This window comes from Eumetopias jubatus, unplaced genomic scaffold, assembly GCF_037043125.1.
Source record: "Eumetopias jubatus isolate StellerSeaLion01/CBP00866 unplaced genomic scaffold, mEumJub1_p1.0 scaffold_17, whole genome shotgun sequence".
NCBI classification, from domain to species: Eukaryota; Metazoa; Chordata; class Mammalia; order Carnivora; family Otariidae; genus Eumetopias; species Eumetopias jubatus.
Genome location: NW_028274823.1, coordinates 49702 through 69385, shown reverse-complemented (window position 1 = coordinate 69385; position 19684 = coordinate 49702). Strand labels below are relative to the sequence as shown.

The window sequence follows — 19684 nt, the reverse complement described above, 5'->3', positions numbered from 1 at the left end:
GTGTATCCAAGCTTTAGGAGCACTTCATGTTTCCATTAGTGCTGTGAAAATGAGCTACTCTGTTTTATTCTGTAGTCTAAGGGAATGGTGCCAGACATCTCTAAGATGTCTAGTAGTTCTAAAATTCTGACTTTAAGTTATCTGTGTGCTTCAGAGATTTGGGCAGGAGAAGGGGAGGAGCCCAGCGTCTCTGAACCCCTCTGTTACCCGTGTGGACCATGGAACAGGTAAACTTCTGTAGGCATCATTTTGATTTCTTGGTACTATCGTTAAAGGTCCTTTTGTCTCAAGTTCCTCCCTTGAGTAGTAATTCTAATGATAATGGAAATTTTAATCTTTTACCATCCATGGGCCCGGATCCTGGGCTCCCAGAGAAGCTATCCTTTAACATTTTACCAAGTTCCGAATGGGCAAAACCTCAGAGCGTGGGTCCTATTTCTGTCCCAAGCACATATTGTACATCTGGTTTGAGAAGAAAAAGATAACCCAAAAATGCCATTGCAAACATAAAGATAAGAAAAACGGAAGAACCTCTCTGGCGCCCATAAGATTAAAGTCATACCGACTTGCACAAACGGAAAGCATAGGAAGAAGTCTATAAGTTTCTGGAACGTTCTCCCTCATGACGATGTGTAACTCTGTATGTAAAACAACACAGAACAAATATATAAACCTGCCCCAGATGTTCCTTCCCCGGAGCACTCCCTTCTTTCTGGAGATTGTGTCTCCCAGGCAGCTGTCCTGCGGTGGGTTTGAATAAAACTCTCTTCCTTTCTCTCTCAGCTGTTTAAAAGGGTTTGCTCATTTAGTGTCGACAATAACAATACGTTTTCATTTTAAGTGAAAAATAAATGTTCCTGGTTCACGACTCCAACAGCACAGAAGGGCGGCTGTTCTTCATCCTGGAGCTTCCCTGCAGAACCAAGCATATGTATATATATATTCCAGCATAAACGGGCTCATCCTACAAGGATGCTTTGAAGGTCCAAGAAGCACTATCCACTCCATGGGTGAGACCAGAAAGTGAAGCTCTTCCCGCCTAGAGAATTACTTTTTGGGTTTAAAACTGCCTTGGAAATGCGTGAAACCATTGCATTTCCTAAAGCCCAAAGCCTCGGAAGGTCCGAGTGGGGCTGACCTTGCGGGGGGCCAGGAACAGCTCTGCAGGCAGGGTTGGTGCAGGAAGGGAAGGGGCAGGGCTCTGGGGGTGTCTGTAGCCAGAGGCGTCCGCGGAATGGGCCGGGTGTGTGCCTGGGGCGGACCCCGCCCATAACCCCCGCCCATGCCTGCGCCGCCAAGCCAGGTGCTGGCTTGAGGAGGGGCCTCCTGGACCGTCTGCGGTCGCGGGGAGCCGCGGGCGTGAGGGCGGGTTGGCCGGTAGAGGCAGGCGCGGCATCCAATGGGCTCGGGGCACCACCCTCCCCGACCAGTCACCGCGTGGGGGTGGAGCTACCTCTGCGGGAGGACCCGGAGCTGCCCCGGGGTTGCAGAGGTCGGGCAGCTGGGCCCGCTCCCAGAGAGTTCACCTGTGGCGTTCGCGGCTGGGTGAGAGCGCGCTGTGGGCTGGGGTGGGGGTCCCGGGGGCAGGGTGCGCCCTGGGTGGGAGTTGGGGGTTCTCGAAGGCGGCGGGGAGCGAGCTAATCCCGCGAACTCAGATGAGTTTTCTTTTTCCCTTGAAAGCCCTTCAACTGGCGGTATCCCCCAGCCCCGTGAACTCCAGGGCCCCGCTCACCCGAGTTTTTGGGGGATGGGTTGCGGACATTTCAGGGTTTGCCTCGTTCCCCTGGAAGAGTGCACGTAAGGACCGCACACAGTCCCCTACTTCAAGTGGGGTGCCCCCTGTCCCCTGGCACAGTGCAGGTAATGGACCTTGAGCAGCACCCCGAGTTCAGCAGGGTGTCCCCTGCTCCCCTAGGCACAGTTGCGGTGGCAACAAGCCCCAGAGTCATCCCCCAACTTCAGCATTGTGCCCCATGTCCTCAGGGGGATGGTGGTAATGGCCCCTTATGATCGTCTGGGAGGGCCCTCCGTGTTCCTGCTCCCCCAGGCACAGGTGCGGTGGCAACAAGCCCCAGAGTCATCCCCCAACTTCAGCATTGTGCCCCGTGTCCCCTGGGGATGGTGGTAATGGGCTGACTGGGTGGTGCAGGAGGATCCTCCAGGTGGCGGCCTGGAGGCTGGAGTAAACCAGACTCCACTCAAGTGGCATGAGGAACAGATGAGTTGAGGTGTTCATTTGGAAGAGTAATTTCGCTTTTCCAAAAATGTCAAAGTCATTGGTCTACACTAGAATGAAGATAATGACTACTTAAAAAACAAGCATGTGTTTCCCCTTCTCCCAGAAACCGGAGCAGGTTTGCAGGCCATAGGTCGGAGGTGCCTTCTCATCCCCACCCGACAGCACTTCTCTGCTCTGGCTCCAGGAGACCTGAAGTTCTGAACATCAGCATGTGAGTCAGTGATGCAGCTTGTCACAGGATGTCAGCGTTCAGAGAAAGCAGCAGGTCCATTTGGCACAGTGTCATCATCATGTCAGGACAGGAGGTAAAACCTCTCGTGAACCCCAAACCTCCTGGGCTTTCCTCTTTTCTCTAGTTGAGCCATGAAGTAAAACTTCAGTAGCTGTCAGCATTCTCCATTTGGTGCAGGAGTTAGTTAATTTCCCTGCAGGTAGAAGATTGCAGGTGCAGGGGATCCCATTTTCTCTATTCACTTACTGCTTACAAAATAGATTCTGATTATCTGTTTCCTAGAAGTAACCTTTATTAGAAAGGGAAGGTGAAATTTACTCTTTGTGTGTTTTTAACATATCATTTGTTCCTTCATCTAACAGCGTTTATTCATTTGGGCCTAGGATATGGTTGAGTGGCCAGCATCTAGAGTTAGTTGGCTTTTTGTCGTAGGATACAGACTCGGATGATGTCTTGTCATTTGTCAAAGGTGATGTTTCATAATTGATTAGTCTTTTCATCAGAAGAGTTACAATTAGGGTCGAGGGAAAAATCAAAATTATTCAAAGCAGCCTTTTACTGTTTAAAAGTTGAGCTTGAGGGGCGCCTGGGTGGCTCGGTCATTAAGCGTCTGCCTTCGGCTCAGGTCATGATCCCGGGGTCCTGGGATCGAGCCCCGCATCGGGCTCCCTGCTCCATGGGAAGCCTGCTTCTCCCTCTCCCACTCCCCCCGCTTGTGTTCCCTCTCTCGCTGTGTCTCTCTGTCAAATAAATAAATAAAATCTTTAAAAAAAAAAAAGTTGAGCTTGACTTTCTAGTTTTTCTATATGTGTCATCTAGATATTTTGACATGCTGATTTTCTCTGTAGCTTCTTTGGTGGTGGAGTCAGAAGGAGAGTCTTTGAGAATTCTGGATGCTGGTGGCATCAAGGGGCTTGGCGTCAGGAGCACTGGGTTGAGTTCTGGAACTGCTTGCCTGACCCTAGGTGAGTCAGGTTATCCCACAGAGCTTCCATTGACTCCTTATGAAATTGCTGGCATCTAATATCTATGGAAAGGCTTTTTCCACAGAAACTGTTCTGCCTGATGAAGAGCAATTAAAAATGAGGTGATTTGGGCTGTGTTATTCTGTGAATAAAGGTTTTAACCCCCCCCGTCATAGGATACGGTGTTTTATTGTACAAGGAGTCCTCAGAAGGCTGCAATGAAAGAAGCAGGTCTCATAGCATGTCCATGTTCCATTGATACGTTCCTTACAGTTTGCCCAGGTAGGAAGGTAATTGGAGAGAAATACGACAGAAGGGGAAAGTAGTGAACCATTCATTGGGTAGCCTTCCACCTTTCTCATGAAAGCCTTGGGCCAGTGTCATTTTGGAAGAAGAGGGGAGTCCTGGAGCTGTGCAGCGGATGGGGGAGTTCCAGGTCTGGGTAAAGCTGACAGGGGTCTCAGAGGAGAGCTGAGTGCATCGAGCAGAAGGGTGTCGGCAGGGCGGGCTCCAGGGGTGGCTTTGGGTCTCCCAAGTGAGAGTGGTGACAGGTGGAGGGCCATGAGGAGGTTCCTGGCCGAGGACAGGTGAGGCCCAGGTGGAGAGCTGGCCGAGCACCTTCTTCTGTGCCACCAGCCTCACCCAACATACACGACATCATCGTCTGTCCCTGTCACTCCAGTTCAGACGTCTCAGAGGTGCCAGGCCAAGACGTTTGTTTGAGCTTCTTTCTTTGAGTGTGTGTGAAGTTTCAAAATTTTGATTATGGAAATGACGGGTCATCGGAACATCTGTTACTCTTTTATTTCCTGCTCTTCTTTCCATCACCAAAGTGAATCATACCTGCTAGTGGAAGGGGCTATCTGTGTGTTTTTATATCTCGATTTAATTAAACAGTGGGAAAATAATCTTCCGAAATATTATGAGAATGCTTGGTGGGTGTTCATGTTTTCCTCTTCCATGAACCACATTCCGATACTAGAAATCATGTTTTAAAGTAAAACACAGCCTCAGAGCTGTAACAAGGTGCCCTGCCCTTTGTGAGAGGGGCACATGGAGAAGGAGTGTAGGTTTTTCAGGAGCTCGTGGAGTGGTGCATCGTGCTCCCAACGGAAATCGAGCCCCCTGTTAGCCTTCCCTGAGGGGGCTGCTTACCTGGTGGCCCATCCTGGGCTCTGGAAGCTTGACCCGGTGAGTCACTTGTGACTTGAGCTGGGGAATTTGTGAAGAAAATGGAAGGAATCCTGGAGCGTGCCTGCATCCTTTGTACTCGGACAACTCCATGTAGCAAAGGAACTCATCATCCCGTGAGGCGTGTCGGGATCCCTGAGGGAAAGGGCTTCACTTCGTGGGCTGAGGTAGTGTCTTCATCCTTATCTGGACCAAGCCATATTGTATGGCTATGGAGATCCAGACCCTTATGTGACCATGTCATTATTATTATTATTATTATTATTATTTTGAGAAAACAATATAGACATTGACTTTGAGATACAAATATCGTAAAGAAAAACACAAGATCAAATATATATATATAATGATTGAACTCGTGGCCTCTCTCATTAGTATGGGTAATGTAGGGCTGCCCGTATGAGAAAGACCAAGGAATTATATTTCGATTAGAAGTGTGCTGTGCACACATAGTGTTTTATTCTGTCATTTGCCTTATTTTTTCTGGAGGGAAAATAGAGTGGTGACTGGAGCTTGGTTTCTGATTTTAAGGAATGGGAGACAAGTGAATTGCAAGACCAGTGTTGATGCCGACATGGTGCTCAATGCCCAGTGAGCGAAGGTTTGAAGCTTGGACTTGGAAGCCTTGGTGTTCAGCGAGGATGTTGTCCGAGTTTCCAGCACATCGAGTCACTTGGCTGGTGTGCCTAATCGAGCTAGTTCCTGCCTTTCTAAGGGCAGTTTGAAAGTGGCTTGAAACCCTAGGGTACTTGTGGAGTGGTCTGGATGGGACACCTGTGTGGGCCAGTGTAGACGCCACCCAGGGAATTCCAGAGCTAATGGTGAGCACATTTGTGAGGCTGGAGTTTGCTTCTCTGTGAGAAGCATTGAGTTGCAGTGGAAAGACGTCGCTGGGTCTTATGACTCACTGTGTGAGCAGGTCTGAGCCTGGCAGGGTAGTCGGATCAGATAGCTGGGAGGTTGTGATGCCGTGGTGGTGGACCATTGCTCATGATGGGCAGGCCAGCTTGCTACAGGGACAGGGACTGGGCTGTACTCCCTGGCCAGCCCTCCTGCTGCAGATGTGATGAGAGAGTTGCTTCCTGTTTAGTGCTTGAGCCCTCGGCTCAGCAGGGTGGTTGGTGGGAAGCAGCCCACAGGCAGCATTATCGATTCTTGCCCATTGTGCCCCTGCTTCCTCAGAGGAGGCACAGCAGATGTCCTCTGCCTGGTGTGTGTGAATTCAGTCAGCAGAAGCAGTTCTTCCAGAGCCCCACCCCTGAGAAATCCTCTCCACATTCCTGTGCTGTGTGCAAGAGGTCGCTTTTCATCTGGAACTGAAATCTCAGCTCCTACCGTTAGGTTCCGAGGCCACACAGGACACCAGTATCCGTGCAGTTCTACTTCTGCATGGGGCCTGATGTGCGAGACTGAGGCCGAGCCTGGTCGGCCTGTTGATGCCGCTGCAGGCTCCTTCCTGGAAAATGTGCAGCACAGCCTGGTTTGTGATGATATCGCAGGAAAGAGGGACAGGTGCACCACTCTGCCTGACCGCCGGAGTATTCCGGACGTCAATCCCAGGTGGTTGGTGCAGGGAGGAGAGATGTCTGTTTCCCAGGACCTTGGCCAGAGGGAGAGTTGGATCCTGGGATGGGTCTCTGTTCAGCTTTCTCAGATGAGCACCTCAGGCAAGGAGAGGAAGTGTGAATGCTCACCTGTAATTGAGGAAGGTGTCTGGCTTCAGGTCTCATGGGCAGGTGGATTCCTCGTGTGGCTCATTTTCCTGATAGTGTTCAGGGTGCAGTCGATGGACCCCTGGTCCTTGGCATCCTGGCTGTGCCAGAGCCCTGGGGCACCTTTTCCCCCGGGGCTTTGGACCAGGAAATCGGAGGGAGTCAGTGGTGAAAGCGTCAGTGTAGGCCTTCGTTTCTGCCCTGCCGAGATGGACTGGTGACTGTGATAACTGCTACGGAAATACGGAGCAGGAGACGGGGCTGGGGTGCTGCAGGGGAGGTAAGGGTGGTGCTTGCTATTCACATAGAGCCAGGTGGGACTTCACTGGGAAGGTGATCCTTGAGTCAAGATCTAAAGAAGGTGAGTGATATCACATCAAGAGCATTCTAAACGGAAGGAAAGCATGTGTATAAGTCCCGGGGCAGGAGCGTACCAGGTATGTCCAGAAGTAGCAAGAAGGCCCTGTGGCCACGGGAGACAGCTTAGGACATCACCTCAGGGAGGTGACAGAGGGAGACAGAAAGCCATTGCAGTGCTGTGACCCCATGGGACCCTGTTTCACTGGGCCATCCTGGCTACAGTGTTGAGAATAGATGACAGAGGATTGAGGATGGGCAGGGGAGGTCCATGATGAAGCTTTTCCAGGAACTCAGGCAAGAGATGGCCTCTAGTGTGGACCAGATAGGTGGCCTTGGAAGGAGTGGTCAGTCCTATTCTGGGTACGTTTAAGAAGGAGCTCACCGGATTTGCTGATGGGTTAGATACTGGGAATGGGAGAAAGAGGAATTGGGGTAACTCCCAGCTGTGGCTGGTTGTCCTGAGCGAGGAGAAGGAGGAGGTTTCTGGGGGTAGGAGGTCGTCTGTGTTCCGCATGCTCAGGAAGGTGCCTTTCACGGTGGATCTGCTGATGTGCGTGTCCAGGAGAACAGTTAACATCTACTCCCTCAGCGACTTTCAAGTACAATATCCCCCACTTTTTAAAAGTTCACGGTACACATGGCTTTTTTTTTTTTTTTTAAAGATCTGTTTCATTACCCAGCTTCAATAACAGGAGGAATCCTGAAGAGGATTTTGCTCTTATGAAAAAAGTCGAAAAGTGAGCATTGCGTTCATCATCTGTTTTGCGGGGAGCCACTGCAGGGGCAGCGTGCACCTCAACCAGGTCTTTCCTGGGAACCGCTCTCCACGTCCAGCCCCCAGCACTTTGAATTGTGTCTGTGAGCATCTGCTGTGCTTCATCTCCATTTATTTTGGGCATCTGTTAGGAAGTCGTGTCCCGAGGCCTAGGAAAAGCCAAAGAGAAGTCGTTTTTGGAGCCTGAGCACGCTATTTTTTTCTGTAGAAATGAATGGTAATTCCTCCTTTGGTCTACACCATTCTTGCTGTGAGAGGTTTCCTTCCTAGGAAGGAAGGAAACTACTTTCAAATAGCGGGGGAACCTGTACGCCATCCTGCAGGGTTAGCTTTAGTCTCCATGCTGCACAGAACGTTCCATGACTTATGCATTTTATCACTCAAACATTTTGCCTTTTTTTTTAAGATTTTATTTATTTATTAGAGAGAGAGAATGAGAGATAGTACGGGAGGGAAGAGGGTCAGAGGGAGAAGCAGACTCTCTGCTGAGCCGGGAGCCTGATGTGGGTCTCGATCCCGGGACTCCTGAGCCAAAGGCAGTCGCTTAACCAACTGAGCCACCCAGGCGCCCAAACATTGTGCCTTTGACCACCTTCCCCCATTCCTCCCCCATCCCTGGATCTGGCAACCAGCAATCTGTTCTCAGTATCTGTGCATTCAGTATTTTTTTTTCCATGTGGAACGTCCATGAACATCTGGTATTTGTCTTTCTGTGTCTGAGTTACTTAGCATAATGCTCCCAAGGTCTCTGTTTCCATGTCTGGCTACTGTGAAGAATGCTGCAGTGAACATGGGAGTGCATCTATCTTTTTGAGGTAGTGTTTTTGTGTTCTCCAAATAAATCCACCCAGAGCAATCACTGGGTCATGTGGTAGTTGTATTCATTTTTCCAGGAACCTCCATACTCTTTGTCACAGGTGCTGTACCAATGTACATTCCCACCAACAGTGCACAGGGTCCCCTTGTCTACACACCCTTGACCACACCTGGTGTCTGTCTCTGGGACAAATGCCATCCCGACAGGTGTGGGGAGATAGCGGATTATGGGTTTGACTTAGGTTTCCCTGACGACGATTAGTGATGTTGAACAACTTTTTCTGTGTCTTTTGACCACCTGGGTGCCATCTTTGGAAAGTATTCACATATTCTCCCCATTTTTTATACAGGTTTTTTTGTCTGTTTTGATTTGTATGAGTGTTTTGTATATTTTGGATATTAGCCTCTTCTCATACATATGATTTGCAGATTTTTTTTTCTCATTGGGTAGGTTGCCTTTTAAGTTTTGATGGTTTCTTTTGCCATGTAGAAATTTCAGTTTGATGTCGTTCCCCTTGTTTATTTTTGCATTTGTTGCCTTTGCCTTTGGTGTCCGATCTAAAAGACTCTTTGCCAAAACCAATGTCGAGAAACTCACTACCTGTGTTTTGTTCTCGGAGGTTTATGGATTCCGGTCTTGTATTCAAGTCATTCATCCATTTAAAATTTTTGTGTGTGCTGTCAGAAAGCGATCCAGCTCCATTCTTCTGCATGTAGTGTGCGGTTTTCCGGGACCGTTCACTGAAGAGGCAGTCCTTTCCCCGTTGTATATTTTCTGCTCCTGTGTCGTAAGTTAAGGCCATACATGTGTGGGTTAGTTTCTCAGGTTTCTTCTTCTTCTTCTTCTCCTCCTCTTCCTCTTCCTTCTCCTCCTCCTTCATTTTTTTGTTTTACAGTTTATTTTTTGGGAAAGTATTTTTTCCTGTTGGAATATATGCAGTGTGGACTTTATTGATTACATGTTCATACTATTTGTTAGGACATTTCTCTCGTGTGTTTTTGTAAATGACTTGCCGGATTTATAGCTTTCAACAGGTTTAACATTTGGGCAGAACTACTCAAAATGTTATATTCTTCCATCAGATCAGAGATTGTGTCTGATTGTCTTTTGTGATGCTGTCAGTTGTGATGATTGATATCTCTGTTTCTTTTCCCTGATAGGTTTATTAAAGTGATTTTAATATTTCTTAAAAACGTGGATTCTAAATCACTCTTATTTAATAATATGTGTTTATATAAAACAAGTTTAAAGAAATGCATTTATTGGAATCAGCTGTTGAAACAGGAGATAAATATTAATTCTCGTTCAGAGTTAATAATAATTATATCAGAGCTAAGTCTAAATATACCTTTAATGTACTGACTCTAATGAGTACACTCTGCCCAAAGTGCTGTGATTATCATTTCCTGAGCTTTCTATTCGGTTCCATTGACCTGTGTGTCTGTTTCTATGTCAGCACCATACAGTTTTGATGAGCACAGCTTTGTAATCTAGCTTGAAATCCGGGCGTGTGGTGACTCCTGCTCTCTTCTTTCTCCAGGTTGCTCTGGGTATTTGGTGTCTTCTGTGATTCCATATGAATTTTAGGACTGTCTTCTATTTCTTTGAATAATGGCACTGGAATTCAGATCGGGATTTCATCACATCTGTAGATTGCTTTGGTTGCTGTGGACATGTGAACATGATTAACTCTTCCGGTTAATGAGCAGGACGAATGCTTCCGTTTATTTGTGTCGTCCTCTGTTTCTTTGACCCATACACGCCCCCTCAACATGCATGTGTTTTTCCTTCCTTTTGCAACATGTGTTCAGTGTACCAGGTCTTTCTCATTCTTGGTTACTTTTCTCCTAGGTTTTTTTTTTCTTGATGCAATTGTAAATGGCATTGCTTTCTTATTTTCTCTCTGTGAAGGTTTGTCATCAGTACACAGAAATGCAACAAGTTGGGACACCTGTGTGGCTCGGTCGGTTAAGCATCTGTCTTTGGCTCAGGTCACCATCCCGGGGTGCTGTCATCGAGACCCTCAGTGGACTTCCTGCTCAGTGGGGAGTCTGCATCTCCCTCTCCCTCTGCTGCTCACCCTGCTTGTCCTGTCTCTCTCTGTCAAATAAAGTCTTTAAAAAAAGAAATGCAACAGGTCTCTGTATATTGCCTTTGTATCCTGCAGCTTTACTGATTTTGTTGATTCTAACAGTTTTGTTGGAATCTCTATGGAATTCTATATATAGTATGTCCTTTGCAAACAGTGACAGTTTTCCTATTTGGATTTCGTCTTTTCTTTCTTTCTTTCTTTTCTTTTTGTCTGAATGCTTTGGCTAGGTCTTTCAATACTGTGTTGAATGAAAGTGATGAGAGTGGGCATCTTTGTCTTGTTTTTTTGTCTTTTATATAATATGTTTTATATTTATTCATGAGAGTCAGAGAGAGAGAGGCAGAGGCAGAGAGAGAAGCAGGCTCCCCGTCTAGCAGGAAGCCCGATGCAGGACTCGATCCCAGGACCCTGGGATTGTGACCCAAGCCAAAGGCAGACGGTTAACCATCTGAGCCACACGGGCGCCCTCTTTGTCTTGTTTTTGATCTTAGTGGAAATGTTTTCAGCTTTTCACCCTTGGGTATGATGTCAGCTGTGAGTTTTTCATATATGGACTTTGTTATTTTGAGGTGTGTTCCCTCTATACCCAGATGGTTTAGAGTTTTTATCATAAATGCATATTGAACTGTCAAGTGTTCTTGTTGAGGTACAGCGGAATGTGGGGGTTCGCCGGGATAGGCGTGCAGATTTCTCCAGGACAGACACCTTTCCGTAGTTCCAAATGACGCAGGATCCTTCTCGGTGGCAGCCTGAGTTCTCTCCTATTATTGAGGTGTCCCCAGTGCCCGGAGCTTTGTAGCCGGGACTCTGGGGAAAAACCCATCAGAACCCAAGCCAGGGTTAGGGCTCGGGACTACGGGCATGACAGGCCCGATCTGCTAGCACTGTGGCAGGCTTTCCAGGGGATGGATTTGAGGGTGTGGATCAGGATGAATGTCATGCCAGGGATTTTGGCCAGGGGGCCGCTGAAAGTGGGGTTTGCTGGGATGGGCCTCCGGAGTTCCCAATGGCGAGGTTTCCTTCTGTGTGTCAGTCGGAGTCCTCTGGTATTGCTCAGTTGTCCCCAATCCCTGGAGTTTAGAGGAAGGCCTCTGGGGACAGACCCTTCACAAGCCAAAATAGGGTTAAGGTTAGGGCTTATGTGCGTGGCAGGCCCGATCTACCAACAGTGTGGTGAGCTTCTCAGGGAGCCGAATTGTGGGCATGGGTCAGGGTGAGTGCCATGCCCAGGATTTTAGGCCCGACCCCTGAATGTGGGAGATGGATGGGGTGGAATTGCAGGTTTCTCTTGCCCTGAATGCTTTCTGGAGTCCAAACGGTGAGGTTTCCTTCTGGGTGTAGGCTGAGTCTTCTGGTCCTTCTCAGGTGGTCCCAATTCCTGGGGCTTTGGAAACAGGCCTCTGAGAACCGACTCCTGAGAAGCAAACCTAGGTTATGGTAGGGCCTTAGGGGCTTGGCAGGCTGAATCTACGGGCACTATGGCTAGCCTCCCGGGGGTCTGAGTTGAGGCCGTGTGTCGGTGTGAGTGTGAAGCTCATGGTTTGCGGCAAGGGGGCCAATGAAAGTGCAGGTGTGCTTTAATGTGCGTGCAGTGCACTCCTGCTCTGAACGCTTCCCGCAGTCCAAATGGTGCGGTTTCCTTCTGGGTGACAGCCTGAGTCCCCTGGTATTGCTCAGGTGTCCCATTTCCTGGGACTTTGGAGCCAGGCCTCTGGGGACGGATCCCTCAGAAGCCAACCTAGGGTTAGGATAATGGCGTAGGGTTATTTCAGCCACATCTGCCAACACTGTGTCATGCTTCCCAGGGCTCTCAGTTGGGGGATGGGTCAGAGTGAGTGTCAGGCTCAGGGTATGCCGCCAGGGGACCCCTGAACGTGGGGTTTCGCTGGGATGGGCAAGTAGGGTTCTCCTGCTCTGAATGCTTTCCAGGTTTCCAAATGGCACAGTTTCCTTCTGGGTGGCAGGCTGAGTTCTTTGGTATTTCCCATGTGTCATCAATCCCTGGGGCTTTATTGCCAGGCCTCTGGAGACAGAGCCCACAGAAGCAAACCCTGAGTAAGGGTTAGGGCCTATGGGTGTGGCAGGTCCAATCGGCTTGTGCCGTGGAATGCTTCCCAGGGGCATGAGTTGACCACGTGGGTCACAGTGAGATTAAGGTCAGGGTTTGCAGCCACTGAAAGTAGGGGTACGCTGGGATGGGCATGCAGAGTTTTCCTACTCTGAATCTTTTCTTGAGTTCCAAATAGTGTGTTATCCATCTGGGTGGCAGGTTGAGTCCTCTCGTATTGCACTGCTGTCCCGAATCCCTGAGGCTTTGGAGCCAGGTCTCTGGGGAAAGAAACCTCAGAAGCCTACCTAGGATTAGGGTTAGGCTGTAGGGGCATGGCAGTCGATGTGCCAGCACTGTGGCGAGCTGGGGTCTGAGTTGAAGGCATGAATCAGGGTGAGTGTCAAGCTCAGGGTTGGTGGCCGGGTGTCCTCTGAATGTTGAGGTTCGCTGGAATTGGCATGCAAACATCTCCTGCTGTGAATGCTTTCTGGGGTTCCAATTGGCGTGGTTTCCTCCAGGGTGGCCGGCTGTGTCCTCTTGTATTGCTCAGATGTCCCCATCTATAGTGCTTAGGAGCCAGGTCTCTGGAGACACAACCCTAGGAAACCAACCTGTGTTTATAAGGCCTAGGGTCAGGGCGAACTGTACGTGTCCACACTGGGGAGAGCTTCCCAGAGGTCTGTGTTGATGGCATTGTTCAGGGTGAGTGGCAGGGTCAGGGTGTGCTGCCAGGGGGCCAATAGATGTGGGTTATGACTGGGTTGAGCATGCTGAGGTCTCCTGCTCTGAATCCTTTCCATAGTTCCAAATGGCGCATTTTTCTTCTGGGTGGCAGCCTGACTCCATTGAAATGGCTCAGGTGTTCTGAATCCTTGGGGCTTTGGATACAGGCTCTGGGGACAGAGCACTCAGAAGCCAACCTAGGGTTAGGCTTAGGGGCATGACAGGCCTGATGTGCTGGCGCTGTGATGACCTTCCCGGGGTCTGAGTTGAGGCCGTGGGTTAGGTTGAGTGTCAGGCTCAGGGTCAGCTGCCAGAGGGCGCCAGATTTGTGAATTGGCTGGGATGGGCATTCAGAGTTGTATTCTGAACGCTCTCCGGAGTTGCAAGTAGTGTTTTTGAATTCTTTTTGGGAAGCTGAGTCCTCTGGTGTTGCTCAGTTATTGCCATCCCTGGGGCTTTGGAGCCAGGCTTCTGGGGACAGAAGCTGAGAAGCCAACCTAGGGATAGGCTAACGGTCTAGGGTCGTTTCAGCCCTCATCTGCCCCCGCTGGGGCAAGCTTTGGGGGACGGGGGATCTGAGTGGGGGGCATGGGTCAGGGTGAGAGTGAGGCTCAGGGTTTGCGGGCAGGGGGCCATTGAAAGTGGCATTTCGCCGGGATGGGCACGCAGAGTGCTCCTACTCGGAAAGCTTTGCCCCGAGTTCCCAGCGGTGCGGCTTCCTCCTGTGGGACAGGCTGCATCCTCTGGTATTGCTCAGGTGCCCCCAACCCCTGTGGCTTTAGAGCCAGGCCTCTGGGGCCAGAGCCCTCAGAAGCCAGCGAGGGATAGGGTTAGGGCCTAGGGGCACGGCAGGCCCGACGTACCAGCACTGTGGCCTGCTTCCCCGGGGTTTGTCTGGAGGGCCTGGGTGAGGTTGATTGTGAGGCTCAGGGTTTGCCGCTAGAGGGCGCAAAATTTGTGCATTCCTTGGGATGGGCATTCAGAGTCCTCCTGCTCTGATTGCTTTCAGGAGAGCAAATGGTGCGTTTACTTTCTGGGTGGCAGCCTGAGTCCCCGATACTGCTCGGGTGTCCCGAATCTTTGGGGCTTTGTAGCCAGGTTCTGGGGACTGACCCCTCAGAAGCCAACCTCGACTGAGTGTTAGGACATAGGGACACGGGAGGCCTGATGTGCCAGCGCTGCGTCGAGGTTCCCGGCGGTGGGGGTTAAGGGCGTGGGTCAGCGTGAGTGTCTTGCTCTTCTTTTTGGCCAGGGAACCGCCGAAAGTGTGAGTTCGCTGGGATGGGCATGCCGCGTTCTCCTGCTGTGAATCCTTTCCGGAGTTCCAAACAGCGGGCTTTCTTTCTGGGTGGAAGGTGAGTCCTCTGGTGTTGCTCTGGAGCGAGCCCGAGGGAACAAAGCACTCAGGAGCCAACCTAGGGTTGGGGTTAGGGCCTAGGGGTTAGAGTGTAGGGATTAGGGCGTAGGGGTTAGGGCCTACGGGTTAGCGCGTAGCAGTTAGGGCATAGGGGTTAGGGTGTAGGGCCTAGGGTTAAGGTTAGGGTTAGGGCCTAGGGTAGGGCCAGGGTTAGTGTTAGGGCCTAGGGTTAGGGTGTAGGGTTTGGGTTTAGGGGTTAGGGGTAAGGGTATGGGTTAGGGTATGGGTTAGGGTACGGGTTAAGGTATGGGTTAGGGTTCGGGTACGGGTGCTCTGGGTTCTGCTGACACTGTTCACAGTGTCCACAGGAGAAGGGTGGCCCATGTGAGTGCTCACTGGCTCATTGTAGCAGATCATGCTATAGCAGAGGGGCAGCTTGGGCAGGGAGTCCCAAACTCTGCCTCTGTTTGTGTTCTAGTCTTCCAGCAAATACACCATAGTCTCTTGCACCTACCAGGTAAGACATGGCTCTGCCTTCTGGCGGGCAACCTGGAAAGAGGATGAGATTAAGACAAAGTACACAGCATAGTGATCTCCTGAAAATCGTTTTTGAGTGGCTGAAGGCCAGAGGGAGGATGGGTCTATTTGGTGTCTCCCTGTGCTACACTTCTGGCCTCAGTTAAGGGTAGACAGAGGGATGTATGTATTCAGTGCCACACTGGATGACTGGGGACTTCCTTTGGGGCTGGGAGGACCACCGCTCAGAAGGTAGGCTCAGTGCTGTGCCAGGAGCCCAGGGCTTTCTAAAGGCAGGTGAAGCTGGGTATGAACTGGTGAGCTGGGCCTGAGCAGGTGTGAGCCAGGAGTAAGCAGGCAGGGCAGAACTCCTGGGCCTCCACCTGTCCTGGGGTTAGGACCTCCGGTCCCTGGAGACCTCCCGTTGATGGCCCTCCAACAGCCCTGAGAACAAGCCCTATAGGGAGGGTAGTCTACCTCAGGAGACTGCGGTCCTGGGGAGCGGCCTGGGGCCCGCAGTGTTGAGCATCCCCTTCCTCTTGCCATCTCTGGGCTCAGATATGCAAGCCTCACCTGTGATACAGGTCTTGACTTTCCCATGGCCCTTTCCTCAGGGGTCCCCCTGACACTTGGTGTTTGCCCTTGGTGCAGGGTCCTGAAACACTCTGTGGCCGCCACCTATGAGGAGCAGGGCCCAGGCCCTGGGTACCGCATGGAGCTGTCCATCTTCTATGTGGTCTACTTCATGGTCTTCCCCTTCTTCTTCGTCAACATCTTTGTGGCCTTGATCATCATCACCTTCGAGGAGCAGGTGATGTCTGAATGCAGCCTGGAGAAGAACGAGGTGGGTGGCTCCCTCTACTGCCTGAGTGGCTCAGTCGTCAAGCGTCTGCCTTCGGCTCAGGTCACGATCCCAGGTCCTGGGATCGCGTCCCACATCGGGCTCCCTGCTCCGTGGGAAGCCTGCAACTCCCTCTCCCACTCCCCCTGCTTGTGTTCCCTCTCTCGCTGTGTCTCTCTCTGTCAAATAAATAAATAAAATCTTAAAAAAAAAAAAATTTGGGGGGCGCCTGGGTGGCTCAGTCGGTTAAGCGGCTGCCTTCGGCTCAGGTCATGATCCTGGGGTCCTGGGATCAAGCCCCGTGTCAGGCTCCCTGCTCGGCGGAGAGCCTGCTTCTCCCTCTCTGCCTGCCTCTCTGCTTACTTGTGCTCTCTATCTCTCTGTCAAATAAAATAAAATCTTTAAAAAAAAATAAAAAAAATAAAAAATAAAAAAAAAGAATTTTTGAAACTAGAGAGGTGGTTGCATAATATTGTGAATACACTAAAGCCACCGAGTTGTACTCTTCAAAATGATTAAATGTATGTTATGTGAATTTCAACTCAATTAAACAAAAAAGAAGGTGAGCTTTTGGCCTCTGGAGTCCAAACTACTAACTCCAAAGTCACTGTTTTCCTTGAAGGCTGGCTAGGTGGGGAAGAGGGTGGTGATGGGAGGTGGGGCGGGAGGGGTGCCAACATGAATTAGGGTAGGGCAGCAGAAGCAGGGAGTGGGAGGGACCTGGGTTAGTTTGCGGGACCAGAACCCCGGGGTAGGAGGCTGGCTGCTGCGGGGGCTGGTGGTGGTGGTGGTGCAGGGGAGGCCCAGAGGCTGGGGGGAGCAGGGCTGGACGGGCTCTGGCTGAGTCAGAGTGGCCTCCGCTGCCATGATGGTTTCGCACAGACTTTGGCTGGAGGGTAAGGGCTAGGGTAGAGGGCGGGCTGAGGTCTCTCTACGTCACCCCTTCTCCTTCCTGTCCTGCAGATGTTGAGCCCCTTTGTGGCCGTGATCATGGACAATTTTGAGTACCTTACACGGGACTCTTCCATCCTAGGGCCTCACCCCCTGGACGAGTTCATCCGGGTCTGGGCTGAGTACGACCCGGCCGCGTGGTGAGTGGCCCCCGTGTTCCGTGGTCCTCAGGGTGGTCCGTGCCACGGATCTCGGGACAGGGCTGGGTGGCTTCAGACCTGTGTCATGTGGCACAGGTTTTGTCAAACCCCTTCAGGTTTTGGCGGGGTCCGCAGAGGGTGGTGCCAGGTCCCCTTCTAGGTGGCACGCTCCTTCTCATGCCCACAGTGCTCTTACACAGCTCCCTGGGCGGAGAAATGCTCTGTGAGACCCTTAGTCCAGGCTTAGGAGGTTCCAAGGGGTCTGTGAGGCTCAAGTCTCTTGCCAAACGGGAGTGTACTGTCTCCTCACAGGTCTGTCACATGAGGGGCGTGGAGGGCTCAAGGGAGAGGGTGTGGACACAGCAGGAGGGCCTTCCCTTGGGGCCTCACCATCCTCATGAAACTTGGAGGCCTTCATGGCAGAAATGACATTCTTCCCGCCCATGGGCTCAGGCCTCTCCCTCTCTGCCATCTCTTGGGAACAGGAGCCAACATGCACCTGAGTCCCCAGCCCAGGCTGCAAATAGCGGGCGCTTGGTGAACTTTCACTGAAATTAAAGGAGCTACCAGGAAGGGTCTAGTATGTTGAAGACCCTTTGGTCATGGTGGGAAAGGGTTACTGTGTTGCATTAAGTGAGGGGTAGTTTGTTTCCAGACAGAGCAAGTATGTCATGAGGGGACTGGCTTGCATTAGAAGGGTGTTCCGTGATCCATGGGAGAGTCCTGCGCACCCAGGACACATACTCTTATCCTCGGGGCTAGCAAAGCAGCATGGACTCACCATCTGCCCATTTGTTCCTTCATCACTCGCTTCTTCATTTGCTTATTCATTTATTCATTCTCTCAAGCGGATACTTGAGTAGTTATTCAGGGCATGCTCTCTGCAAGGCCAACACAGGACATGGAAGGGCCAAGAGACCTGGCTGCTGGGGAAGGCACAGGCCGGCTCATCGCCTCGCTCATGGTGAGCGCTCAGCAGACATGAATGTGAATGAACCAAGTGCATCAGTAAACGGATGGGCATCCGTCCCTTCCCACGCTCGAAGGGAATGAGAAGACTGTGAAGATGGGGTGTAGCCACTTCCCACCTCCTCTCTCCGAGGCTCCCAGCCTGCCCGTGTCCCCCTCGCACAGCTCTGTGTTTGGTCACCCCTTGCGTGGTAGAGGCCTGGAGGAGATGGTCAGTGTCGTCGTGGTGAGGACCCTACTGCCCACAGTTTTTCCCTAAATTGGAGCTCAGCAAGGGGATTGCTCCAGAGCTCTCTGACCCTCAAGCCCCTGGGAGCTTGGCTGGGCTCCCCCACCCTCCTCTCATCCAGCCTTCCCGGAGCCCCTACCCCATCATGTGAGGATCCAGAAGATGCTGTATGAGACCCTTCCCAGGCTGGGCAAGTCCTGAAACCACTGGTAGCACCAGCAACCCTAGGGCATTTCCATTCCTGTAGTGTCTCCGGGTGTTTTCCATTGTAGTGAAAACTGAATAATTTTCACGCAGTGCAGAACAAGCATGGATTTATTTATGTTTCATGGTGTAGGTGACCGTTTTTGTGGCCTCGGAGAGTCCTGTCATTTTGCTGATGCGTCAGCACATCGGCCCTGCAGTGCCCAGTGTCGTTCTGGCTCAGGGGTAGGTGTGGGTTCTCTGGTCAGGAGGGCCCAGTCAGGTCAGAGAGCAGGAGAGACTCCAAGTGAGGCAGACTTGGGCCAGACTGTGGTTTTGTGATGGTGCACAGGGGGCTCAGACTGTTTCCCAAATCCAGAGTTCTGAAAATGGGGCCTCTGGAAGGCAGGGGCCATTGGGAGTGGGGTAAAGAAAGTGCTGTGGAAGAGTAGACAGCAAATATAAGCGTCACCCCAGAGGTGGCATCTGTGAAATAGCACCCAAGACCATGGTCCAAAAGTAGCATAAATGTGACCCGCAACTAACACTCAGACTTGCTGCTCCCAAGTGGCCTGGGCTGAAAACATAGCCTGCCTCCAGATGGCAGGGGATAGGGGAAGGCCCAGCAGAGGCAGCTGAGGAGACTGAGTCCTGGGCACAGGACCGAGGGTGCTTTGAGCCCTTCCTAGCCTCCGTGGCAGATGTAGGGATGTGGTCCGCTTTATATCCCAGGTGGCCACTCTGCTGTCTCCTCGTTCTCGGAGAGACTTAAAGAACAACAAAACTTTGTGAAATTTCCCAAGCTTTCATATGTGTGTATGGCTCTGTGGGTGCGTGTTGCATATGTGCACGGGTATGTTTGTGTGCACATGTGGCATGCGTACATGCATGTGTGCAGCAGACATACATGTGTGCATGTGCGCACACACACATGGTTTGTGTGTACACGTACGAGTGTGCACACGTGATTGTGCAAATGTGTGAGTGCGGTGCATGTGTGCACGCGTGTGTGCATGGGTGTACGTGCACATGGTTTGTGTGTACGCGTATGAGCATGCACGCGTGTGTGCAAATGTGAGTGCGGTGCATATGTGCACGTGTGTGTGCTTGTGTGCACGTGTGTGAATATGCAGCAGACATACATGTGTACATGTGCGCACACGCACATGGTTTGTATATATGCGTACGCGCGTGCACACGTGATTGTGTGCAGGTGTGTGCAGTGCATGTGTGCACGTGTGTGAATGCGCGTGTGCACGGGTATACACGGGCGTGCATGCTTGTGTGTGCACATGTGTGTGAGCGCAGGTGTGCATGGGTATGTATGTGCACATGTGCGTGC

At 51.2% G+C, this 19684-nt stretch overlaps 2 protein-coding genes across 2 annotated transcripts in view; both read left to right on the top strand.

The window, feature by feature from the left end:
- LOC114203915 (histo-blood group ABO system transferase 2-like) overlaps positions 1-8552 on the top strand; it is a 29174-nt gene extending 20622 nt beyond the window's left edge. Inside the window, exon 5 of the mRNA XM_088020103.1 lies at positions 8498-8552. Within this exon, the coding sequence (XP_087876229.1) occupies positions 8498-8552 (55 nt within the window). The remainder of the gene's footprint in view (positions 1-8497) is intronic.
- LOC148162124 (voltage-dependent N-type calcium channel subunit alpha-1B-like) overlaps positions 1488-19684 on the top strand; it is a 22905-nt gene continuing 4708 nt past the window's right edge. The window contains exons 1-5 of the mRNA XM_088020179.1: positions 1488-1545; positions 2343-2544; positions 14409-14511; positions 15681-15873; positions 16904-16961. Coding sequence (XP_087876305.1) covers positions 14438-14511; positions 15681-15873; positions 16904-16961 — 325 coding nt within the window. The 5' untranslated portion in view covers positions 1488-1545; positions 2343-2544; positions 14409-14437. The remainder of the gene's footprint in view (positions 1546-2342; positions 2545-14408; positions 14512-15680; positions 15874-16903; positions 16962-19684) is intronic.